Below are 12,097 nucleotides of genomic sequence, written 5' to 3'. Positions count from 1 at the left end.
AGACAGAAGCCTTCGTCTCCATAGATTCACAAGAGGGGCATTGTGTGTCTTCTAGCAGAAAACAAACTGGTGGTGTATGAAACATTTTGTATTTCTTACTGGGTTTTCTGTAATATATGTATATGAATAATTTCCAAATGTACACCTAGAAAAGTCTTTTACCTAAAGTTAGTCTAGAAAAGTATATATATATAGATGTGTGTGTGTGTGTGTGTATGAAAAACTGAGGAACGTTGACAATAACATGCTTTTTATTGTTTTTTTCACAAAAACTGCCAAATTATAGAAAATATGACAAAAATTCCTCAGAATTATGAAGCCATGTTTATTTCATACATGTATTTTATATTTCATTTGCAGAATTTATATCTATTTATAATAAGAACTAACAGCTTATCTCAGGAAAAATATTGCTCTTTTCTATTGTTATTTGAATGACACAAATATACCACAGTGTGCTTATAATCTGTTGTTTTAACCTATAACTTTCTGATAATAAGGTCGTTCAATTCTTAATCACCAATGAGGATGTATCTTCAGGGTTTTATTCCATTATGAATTCCTATTTTATGTTTAGTAAAAAGCAATCAGAATTATTGTTACAAAACAATGAACACAATAAAATTTGAGTGACAAGTATACGTAGAGTAAATTTCATGTATGTGTACCATAAACAGTACTGAGGAATATTAGATTTAATACAAGTATGTGAATAGCTTAGAAAAAAATCTCTGCTATGAGAGGGATGAAAAATGATCATGATCTTGATTGCTATTATCAGCTTCCATATGCAGTTAGAAAAGTCATTTCTTCCAGCTTTTCAATTAAAGAAAAACTTTTTTTGAAATTGAGCTCTGATGTAAATTATTTTAGTATTTTTTCTAAAGCACTTCTAAGCCCCTGAATTGCTAATTATATCCTTATCTTCCATTTTTAAAATTCCTTCTAAACTTCAGATAAGAGAACTCCAATCTTCTGTTTTCTAAAAAAAATCTGTCAATGTGAAAATAGTATAAAAATTATGGAAAATAATTCAGTGAAACTTTTTGTAAGTGTTAAAATAGTATCTATGAAATCTGTGTATTAATTATGGGATTTGTCCTAGTGTAATTTTGTTGTCAATGATTAAATGGAATTGTCTTGACATATTCATTAATAGGAAGTTCTATTATAAGAAGGAAATGTACAGTCTTGTTTACAGCTAAATTCTATATGGCTGTATTAATTCTTGGTGTTATGAAATTTTAACAATGTTGTTCAGACCTTAAGATAAATCATCCCCACACCTGATTCATGTATTTTTTAGAATCATGTATCTTCCTCAGTACAATGTAAGAACCATAAAAGAAGAGATCGTGTCTGTCAGGCTTTCTGTTGACTCCCAGGACCTAGAACCCAGCACAAAGAATAGATGGTCAAAAATGATATTTTAATGAACAAATAAATGGGTGGATAAAATGGGTAAGTTGATGTGGTAAACCAATGAAAGGGAAACTCATCACAAAATCTGCAGTTGCATGAGTTCCCCTGTTCTGGTCTCAGGTTAAGATTACAGGCTTATCCAAGCAGAGTCCTTCCTCAGAGGAAAAGTTTGGCTATTCCACAATTTTAGGGGAAATATCACAATAATATAGTCTTGATGTAGCTGTATCAGGTGTCTGAATTGGAGACAAGGTAGAACATCAAAATTAGATGCCACTATTACAATATTTTAAAAAAGCATATAAAAGACTTTGGTCTATTTGCGTATGTATTTTTTTCTATTGTGAATTATATATTTGTATTATGATATTTTCTAGTTGATTATCATATAAAAATGGCATTTCAAAAAATTGAGTTAGTAACCAGCTACTTTACTAAAATGTTTTTAACGTAATACCTGATATTAAAGTGATGACATTTATATGGAAGGCCAATTCAAGACAAAAATGGCAGGGACATGTGGAAATTGAGACAAGAACCGATGTGAAACAATGTGTGGTGATGTGTGGTATGACTCTGCTGGCAGCCACTTCACAGTGAGGTGAGACAGACAGCATGGTGGTCATCAGATGCATGCACTTGACTCCCAGAACTTTTCCAGAAGGGCTACAAAGGGAAACCACAGCTGGCATTAGTCCATGGAAGAGAGAGAGGAGGGAGAATGTATCTGCTCAGCTGTCGTTAGTCTTCTGTTTCCCCTTGGGCAGGGTTTCCCTGAGTTAGAACTACCATCTCTGTTGTTCTGTCTTACTTCATCGAGTCCCTTGGTGGTGGTCATGAAAGTCAGACCTCATGCCCACAGTGTGGTGATGCATTCAAGTCCCAAATGGAAGGATGATCTGGATCAGGCAAGGTGCTGACCAGGGGAACAGGAGATAGTGAAGGGAATCTGAGAAAGCACATGTTTGTGTCCAATACCACCACTCCTTGTGCCACTGACACATGCTCATACCCTCCAGTCATGGCTGGCTTTATGAGCCTATGACTTGCACAGTTGTACAGGGTTTTGTGCTTATAGGGGCTTGTTCTTAGAGGGACTCTATGCTTGGATTAATGTTCTGCACTTGCTGTTTGGCTTTTCAGACAGAGTATACTTCAGCATTCCCTCTGCTGAAGAGGGAATGGTCTTACACTAATTCCATAGGGATTTGCTCTCCCCTCTCCTACAGGCTTGTCAGAGACGTGCACAGAGTCCTATAATGCCCACTATGCATGCCTCTAGCAGCTTTGAATTCCGCTGGATCATCTGGAACAGTGGCCAGAGCAGCTTGGACCAGAGCCTATATCTTCTGTAGAGCCCTCTTTAGTTCTGGGCTCCATTTGAGACCAGTAGCCTTTAGAAACATCGTTCGTGAGTCAGAGCAATATTCTCAAATGTGGAATATGTTGTCTCCAAAATCCCAGTAGGCCCCCAAAACATAGTGTCTCTTTTGTAGTGATAGGAAATATATAGAGAGAGCAAAATGCTGTTTACTGTAAAAACGATTGTCTCAGCATGTGGACTAGGGACACTGAAAACCTTAAAACATCACCTGTGTTGTCGGTCCCTGAATCTTCTCTGATTTATCTATTTTCTTCTGGTATTTTACTTCTGCTCAATGTTATAATATTTTACTATACTTAAGAAACTTGCCATTTTCTGATTATTGTACCAACTCATGTATTATTATTGGTATTATTTTGAGACAGGGTCTCGTTCTGTCCCTGAGGCTGGAATGCAGTGGCAGGATCACAGCTCATTGCAGCCTCAACCTTCTGGGCACAAGTGATTCTCCCACTTCGGCATTGCTGGCAGCTGGGACTGCAGGGGCACAACACCACACCTGGCTAATTCTGGTATTTTTTGTAGGGCTGGGATGTCACCGTGTTACCCAGGCTGGTCTCAAACTCCTGGGCTCAAGTGATCTGCCTGTGTCGGCCTCCTAAAGTGCTGGGATTACAGTCAGATGCCACAGGGCCCGGTCTATAATATTATCAATACATTAAACTGGCAGGATGTTTTAAAAAATGTGAATTAAACTGAGAACAGAAGTGACATAGCCCTGACATACAACAGTGAAGCAGTGCTATTATTCTTACAAGGCAAATTGTTTTGATTTTCCCTCATAATGGGTGTAGATTAAGAACCATTCACCAAATCACCAGCCCCATAAAAAGTACCAGAAGCTCTGCTCTGCTCAGTGAAGATAGCACATCCTGGAAAGCATTTGTGAGTGTTGATTTAAGTTTATGGTAGTCTGCATTCATTCTATAACCCATCTGGTTTTGGTAGAGGCCAGATAGGTTAAGTGAATCGGGTTATAGAAAAGACTACCATCCCCTGTAACTTTCAGGTGTTTTGTCATGACAGTGACCAGTTCCATTCCTTAGGGAATGCGGTTATTATATTTTATATATTTTGTTGCCAGTAGAGGAGAATTTCAGAGGCTTTCCCTTGGTCCTGCTATAATAATGTTCCTTACTGTACAGTTCACGAAGAATGTGAGAGTCCTGCCAGCTGCCATACATATCCATTTCAATTCAGGAACAGGTAATAACTACAAACTGATTAGATCCACCTTGGGATGGACATGAGCCGGAGCTCTAGGTAGCATCTGACCTTCAAAACTCCCACTGCGGGCTGGATGTGATGGCTCATGCCTGTAGTCCTAGTACTTTGGGAGGCCAAGGTGTGAAGATCCCTTGAGAGCAGGAGTTCCCTGTGCATCATATGGAAACTCCGTCTCTACAAAAATTTTAAAAAATTACCTGGCATGGTGGTACATGCCTATAGTTCCAAATACTTGAGAAGCTGAGGCAGGAGGATTGCTTGAGCCCAGGAGTTCCAAGCTGCAATGAGCTATGATCGTGCCACTGTACTCCAGCTTCGGTAACAGAGGGAGATGCTGTCTCAGAACAAAAAAAAAGGTGGAAGTTCTCACTGGTGTCAAATATCAAGAAAAACAGGATCAAATAAATAATTAACAATCTTTGGTTCCTGCTTATAGCAAACAGGTAAAATTGAAAGTAGTTACAGAAATAGTATATTAACTCCTAACAAAACTAACCAAAGAAAGTTTTATTATCATCTCCTTTTTGTTGTTATTTTGAGATGGAGTCTCGCTCTGTCTCTCAGGCTAGAGTGCAGTGGCGTGATCTCGACTAACTATAACCTCCGCCTTCTGGGTTCAAATGATTCTCCTGCTGCAGTCACCGAGTGGCTGGGATTATAGGTGCGTGCCACCACCACCTGGCTAATTTTTATATTTTTAGTGGAGACAGGGTTTCACCATGTTGGCCATGCTGGATTTGCACTCCTGACCTCAGGTGATCCACCTGCCTTGGCCTCCCAAAGTGCTGGGATTACAGCCATGAGCCACTGCGCCCGCTTTTTATAGGTGATTATACTGAGGCAGGAGTAGTTGGAAAATGGAGTCTCAGAGCATAGCTATACCAAGCAGGGAATATGGTTTCCTGTCCTGGCAGTCTGACTCCAAGATCCCGTCTTAGAAACAGTTATGCTATAAAAACTGAAAAGAAACAAAATCCAGGATTGGAGACTGATTTTAACATCTATTCATCATAAATCAATAAGTAATCAAAAATAAATAGAGAAAAGTAAAAGTGAATATTCATACACAGAGAAGTGTAAATTCTTCTATGGAAAACATGTTTTTTTAGTGCCCAAGGAATAGTTATACAATTGTTGAGGTTTTTCCTTTTCTTTTCTTCTTTTTTTTTTTTTTGATACGGAGTCTCGCTCTGTGCCCAGGCTAGAGTGCAGTGGCGCCATCTCGGCTCACTGCAAGCTCCGCCTCCTGGGTTCACACCATTCTCTGGCCTCAGCCTCCCTGAGTAGCTGGGACTACAGGTGCCCGCCACCATGCCCAGCTAATTTTGGTTTTGTATTTTTAGTAGAGACGGGGTTTCACCGTGTTAGCCAGGATGGTCTCGATCTCCTGACCTCGTGATCAGCCCGCCTCGGCCTCCCAAAATGCTGGGATTACAGGCGTGAGCCACCGTGTCCGGCCAAAATAGTTGAGTATTTTAATTAAATAACTAATATTTAAGTATTCTCAAGAGAATAACTTAGTTAAAGGCCTAAGCCTTAGAGATTAAGTTTGATAAACATTGAAAATGGGCTGAAAAGCCCGAGTAAGAAAATTAATTTTCATTTTAGAAGTTATAGGACAGTAATTTTTCCAAACCATGAGGGGTGTGTATGTGTGTGTGTGTGAATGTGTTTGTGTTAATGAGCTTGTTAACAATAAGTTGTACAAAATTATTAGTTAGCAGTAACCAGTTTTCAAGGAATATTGGCCTTCCTGGGCTTCCCAAGAAAACCTTGGACACTTTTGGTAGAAAAGTTGGGATTCACTCTCCATAAATCTGGCATTGAAAAAATGATTCAACAGTGGTCATGATTCTAGTTTTGACCAAGCTACATATAACAGTGTAGGCATCCAATGTATGATTTATGTATTAGGTTGGAAAATTTCCCTAACAACTCACATTGCTGAACGCAAATTATGGAGACATTAAACAAGGAAAAAATTGCAAAATGATGATTAAGTGTATGACTTGATTTGCATGCTAGCAAATGAGAATTCAGCTTTCACATCAACATCAGTATGAAAAATTTTATCTTATAACAAGCATATAGTATTTGAATAGGAGTTAATTTGAGCTGTTTTGGAAATTACCCTGTTTTCCATTAAGACAGCCTTGAACTCGTTCAATAGCATTCCCCGGTGCTTTCCTGTTTGACATTAGCCAGAGAATTTAAAAGGAACAAGAACGTTATTGCACAGTCAGAAATCAGGAGCACATAGAAATTAAGGTCAGGACCGTAAAGGGAAACTTGTCCATTGGTATTAGGCCTGCCTTAAAAAATTCGGACATGGTATGTTTACTACTCATCATTATTTTCCATAACAGTAATGGTAGAATTCGTATTTTCTCATGGGCACCTTCATTAGGCTTATAGACTATTTTGATATTTCAACATATTATTTTCTTTGAGTCCTTTTAATGAGTTGTTAAACAATGCTAAAATTTGCCTTACAGTATACTGTTAACTAATCATATTTTCCCAAAGTCATTTGACATAATGTTTGGTTAAAGGAAATATGTCTAGTACAATTACACTCTAGGATTGTAATCCTAGAATTGTAAATCAGTGCAATTACTTTGAGTATGGCATTATCTGATTAAGATGATGGATCACATCTGAAGACCCACTATTGCACTCTTATCAGAATACATATACACACACATGCATATCACTGAGTTTTAATTGCTGACGTTGACAAGTCTCTCAAATGTCCATGGGTGATAAAATAGATAAATAAATTATTGCATACTCATACAATAGAATACTATACAGCAATCAAAATGAACCAACTAGAGAGACATTTATAAAGAATGTTAATAAAAAGGAAAATGAACAAATTTGCACTACATAGATACGAGAGATATTAAGATGGAAACATGATTCCGTATAATTACATTTATATAAAGTTTACAAAACTATATTTTTAATGAATTGCAATTTATTACATTGTTGTCGAAATTCTAAAGTGAGACCCAAGAGTGATTATCGTAACAACTGGCATAGTAGGGACGGAGGAAACAAAAGGGAAATGATATCAACAAGAAGGCGTATATGGGGAGTGTCTGGATTGCTGGTAAATTCTACTTCATGACCAAGATGTGGTAACATGACCCTTAATGCTATAATTTTTTTCTATACTGTACATTCAGGCTTTATTAATTTATATATATGTTATGTTTCATAGTAATGAAAATATTTAAAAAGCAGAATCATGTAATAAACGAATGAATATAAAATAGGCTGAAAAAACATTCTTGTGACACCATGGTAATTAGAATTTTTGCTGAATAAAGAAGAATAGAGCATTATGATAGTAAGAAATCCAAGATAAAATTTTAAACTTTAAATTAATTTTAAAAAGGAAGAGATAAACAGGAAGTCTACCTCCACACTCTTAATGTTATTCTTATTTTGAAACATCAGATTTTGCACATCTGTATTTTGCTAGACACCTTTTTTTCTTATTTCCAATTTAGATATTTATGATCACAACATTTCAAAGTGGCAGAAATTAGTGAATTTCCAAAATATTATAGTAATATAGATATTAAATATACAGGACAATTTTCTAAATTTATCCCTAAATGAAATAATTATACACATATTTTTGCCATTCAAAGTTTATAATACCATGCATGTGTACACATGTGTGAGGAAAAATATTTTGATACTACAAATTTTTTGAATATTACAGGAGAATTAGTAGAAAGATAATTTTGTTAAGGCATAAAACATATGTAGTATAACTACTTGGACTGCTATAATAAAATCACCCAGATTTTGTGACAGTAGCTGAGAATGTAAATAAGCAGTAGAGAGAATTTAACTTGTTAATGATGCTATTAAAAGATGAAATGAAGCTTATTCACTCTATAATTGCAAAGAGTATTTGTGTAAGTTCATAGGAAAGTGGAACAAAATTAAACAGCCAACAAGAGAGTATTCTTTGCTGGAGGTCAATTTTACTGTAATTTTTAGAATGTGGTAAAAGAAAAAAAATAGCAAGTAAATCATTGGAAATGTGTCGGTTTTGTATTATTCTTGACGAAATATTATGTGAGGGTATTTGTCTAGGCCTGATGCTGAGAATAATACAAGAATTGTGCCAGGCATGGTGGCTCATGCCTGTAATCCCAGCACTCTGGGAGACCGAGGCTGGTGGATCACCTGAGGTCAGGATTTCCAGACTGGCCTGGCCAATATAGTGAAAACCCATCTCTTCTAAAAATACAAAAATTAGCTGGGCGTGATGGCAGGCACCTGTAATCCCAGCTACTTGGGAGGCTGAGGCAGGATAATCAATTGAACTAGGGAGGCAGAGGCTGCAGTGAGCCAATATTGCGCCATTGCACTGCAGCCTGGGTGACAAGAGCGAAACTCCATGTCAAAAAAAAAAAATCGTAAATCCATGAGAAAGAATAATAGTGTTCTCCCACTACCCTTAACTCTAGTACATTGAAAAGACCCAAATCACATTTATCAAATAACATTCTCCCTTTTAGCTGACATTATCATCATTATTATCATCATCTACATTTACATCTATCTTATTAAATGATTTATTTTTGAAATATTTACATACATAATTTGGACAACGTTTACATAAGTTCTAAGAGATATCATTGTGGGAAATTTATGTTAGTAAACAGCAAAGTTCAAGTCAAGTTGAATACATTTAGATTTAGAAAGTTAAGTGTAGTGCAGTTTAAAATACATTGCTGAAGAAAACAATTATAGATGATATTAAACTAATCCAAGGAACACTATAAAAAGATTTTGATTTTAGTATAAATAAAATTGCTTAATAAGAAAAATAAATAAACCATTTCATGATCAAGCTCTTATTTCTAAAGAGAGGATTTTAGGGCTAAACAAATCAAATAAGTAAGCCCTCCCCCACATCTTCTCTATTTCATGTAGGTAATGATGGAGTTCAAAGGCACAGAGCCCCATTTCTACAACATAAGCAAAGTGAAAATTAATTCATGGAATACAATGACATAGCTGTGGTTGATGAACTATATTTTATCTATTGCAATGATATTTTGAAATGCAGTGCTACTCATTGAGTTTCCTTGTGAGGAGATTGTGTGGCGAGGACCCAGCAAGACAAGCTACTATCCCAAAAAAGCTACTTACATGAACTTAATTTCCGGTTTCTTTCAAATTGAAGGTAAATTCCAAGATGAAGACTTTATTCTATTCTCTGACCAAAGTGTTGGGAAAAGAAGGAATTTGTTACCATTTTCATTTCTAACATACTAAAACAGAAAACAAAAAACCCCAAAATCAAAAACACTTTTAAAAAGAACATGGCGTTAAGATTAGTTTGTTCAGTTTCCCTGTAGAAAATAATTTATGGAAAGATAATAAAAGTTTATTCTGAACACTAAAACAAGAAAACTAAAAAATGAATTATCAATATTGAGAATCCAATAGACAGAGTTAACCAGTTAGATGGAGTAGAAGAGATAATTAGTGAATTGGAAGATAGCTACAAAGAATGAAGCACTGAGAGAAAGATGGAAAATATAAGACTAGAGGGAAACAAATTCATGCTACAGTTGGAATATGTAACATACTTCTGGAGTTCTGTAAGATTAGAGGAGAGAAAATAGAGCAAGAGAAAATACAAAGTTGTACTGAAAATACAAAGTTGAACATGCAAGAAGCAATAAAATTAATGACAATGAAAAATAAGTGTGTAATTCTAAATAAATGTTGCCTGTAGAAAACAATAGTGTCTTGTTGGATTAATTGTATAATTGATAAGATATATGCAAATAGCAATAAAGAGACTGGAGATAAAGTGACAGGAATAAATTTAGTCAAACTGTTTTGGGCTTTTCTATGTCTGTGAGTAGAATTTGAATATCATAATCAAGGACCCTAAGGAATTGTAGCAAATGATATGTGAAAGAATGTTCATTGTAGCATTATTAATAATAGCTCAAAAATAAGCTGCCCAAATATATATCAAATAAAGATGGACAAATAATTACAGTAAAATCATAAAATGGAAAAATATACAGAAGTGAAAATAAATGAATCACATGTGCATGCAACTATGTGATTAAATTTCAGATACATAATGTTGAGTCCAGGAAGCCATAAATAAGGACATACAGGATTGCACCTATACACAGTTCAAAGCAGACCAAACCAAGCTATTGAGTTTAGGATTGCATGCTTTGTTCGTAAAGTACAAAGAAAATAAAAAAAAGATCATTATAAATTATGGATGTTGCTTATCATAAGAGGTGTGAAGAAAGGTGTAGGGGATTGGAAAGTGGCATTGAGGTAAACCTAGCCTCTTAGCAATGTTCCATGTCTCGCCCTACATAATGGTTACATGAGTGTTTATGATACATTGCTATGTTTTCCATTTTTGTTTTGGACCATTTCTAAGTGTATAGTCTAGTTATAAAAATTATTAATTAGGAGAAATGTTCCATGAAAATTATTATTACCCTGCTCATTATATACTGAAGGGAAAAATCCACTATTTGTATACATTCATGTATAACTCTAAGAGATTTTAAGAAGAAACTTTCTGATTTTAGTTGCAACTTTTGGAAATTTGACATGATGTTTCCTGCCAACCCCAGATTTTTCAACGGGTTTTTCTTTTAGGTTTAATTATTGACTTCATATGACAAAACTTTGACATTCTCCAACTATTTTTCCCTTGTATCCTGAATTCCTGACACAACAAGTGTGGACATATTTCCCACACTTTTGATTTAGCAGAATACCTATATCACTTATGTTTTTCTGCAAGAGAAAATCCTCCAAAACTACATTAGATATTTGTATCTCATATGTCTTTGGATTTCATTTTTCTAAGCTGGGTTTGATGGTTGGCTGTGGTGATTGGAGATGGGCCACGTACTGCATCTTGAAGATAGAGTTTGGCTGATTTAGGCTAGATCAGGCAGTGGCATTCTGACTCCATTAGTTTCTCATTCTTCTTCTGGGAACAGTGTAATAGCCAGATGGTGTCCTCATGGTAAATGGAAAAGAGCAAGAAACTCCAATGTGGAAGCCGTCTTAAATCTCTGTGTAAAGTCTACTAATTTCCTGTTGATTGAAGCAAGTTACAGGAGTGCACACGCATATATATATGTGTGTATATGTGTGCATGTGTATGAATAACAACACTGACCATAAATTATGAAGCCGAGTACATTTCACATATATATGTATGTTTATTATATGATAGTTTATTGTATGATATTTCATTTGAAGAATTATCTCTATTTATAATTAAGAACATATAGCTTTTATCAGCAAATTATTGCTGTTTTCCATTGTAATTTGTACCACATGTATGAACTTAACTATCATTGTTTGAACATCTAATTTTTTGGATGGTAAAGACATTCAACTCTAAATCAATGAGGAGAATGTATCTTTGGGGTAGGTTTTATTTCATTATGAATTCTTATTTTATGTTGTTGTTAGATAGTGATGCACACAATTAAATTTGAGTGACAAACATACGTAGAGTAAATTTTGTATATGTATACCAAAAACAGTACTAAAGAATACTAGATTTAAACCAGTATGTGAATAGCTTAGAAAAAAATTCGTTTGTATAATAGGAATGAAGAAACATAATCATGATCATTTCAGTGCTGTTATAATTTTTTGTGTAGTTAGAAAAGAGATTTCTTCCACTTTTTAATTAAAGAAAGCCTTTTTTGAAGTTGACATCTGATGTCAAGTATTTCCATTTAATTTGCTTAGCCACCTCTGAGCCCCTGAATTTCCAATTATCTCCTTTGTCTCCCATTCCTAATATTCCTCAAAAAATTCAAATATTCCTTCTCTTAAAAAAAACTCAATGTAAAGAGGGTATAGAAACTATGGATCATAACTGAATGAAACATTCTTTAAATATTAAAAATTATCTGTCTAATCAATATATTGATGATAGGAAACGTATTAATGATATGTTTTATTGGGGGTGGGCAGTGAGCTGAGGATCCTCAAGCATCTCTTTCTATTTTTATTTTGTTT

At 35.2% G+C, this 12,097-nt stretch overlaps 1 protein-coding gene across 1 annotated transcript in view; it reads left to right on the top strand.

Annotated features, from left to right (window-relative positions):
* LOC100609864 (taste receptor type 2 member 30-like) overlaps positions 1-12,094 on the top strand; it is a 31,420-nt gene extending 19,326 nt beyond the window's left edge. Inside the window, 1 exon segment of the mRNA XM_016922977.4 lies at positions 2-12,094. Coding sequence (XP_016778466.4) covers positions 2-24 — 23 coding nt within the window. The 3' untranslated portion in view covers positions 25-12,094.
* The last annotated feature ends 3 nt before the right edge of the window (positions 12,095-12,097 follow it).

Source organism: Pan troglodytes, chromosome 10 (genome assembly GCF_028858775.2).
Source record: "Pan troglodytes isolate AG18354 chromosome 10, NHGRI_mPanTro3-v2.0_pri, whole genome shotgun sequence".
In the NCBI taxonomy this organism is placed as follows: Eukaryota; Metazoa; Chordata; class Mammalia; order Primates; family Hominidae; genus Pan; species Pan troglodytes.
Note: the sequence above shows the minus strand (reverse complement) of the source record. Positions and strands in the feature narration are given on the sequence as shown.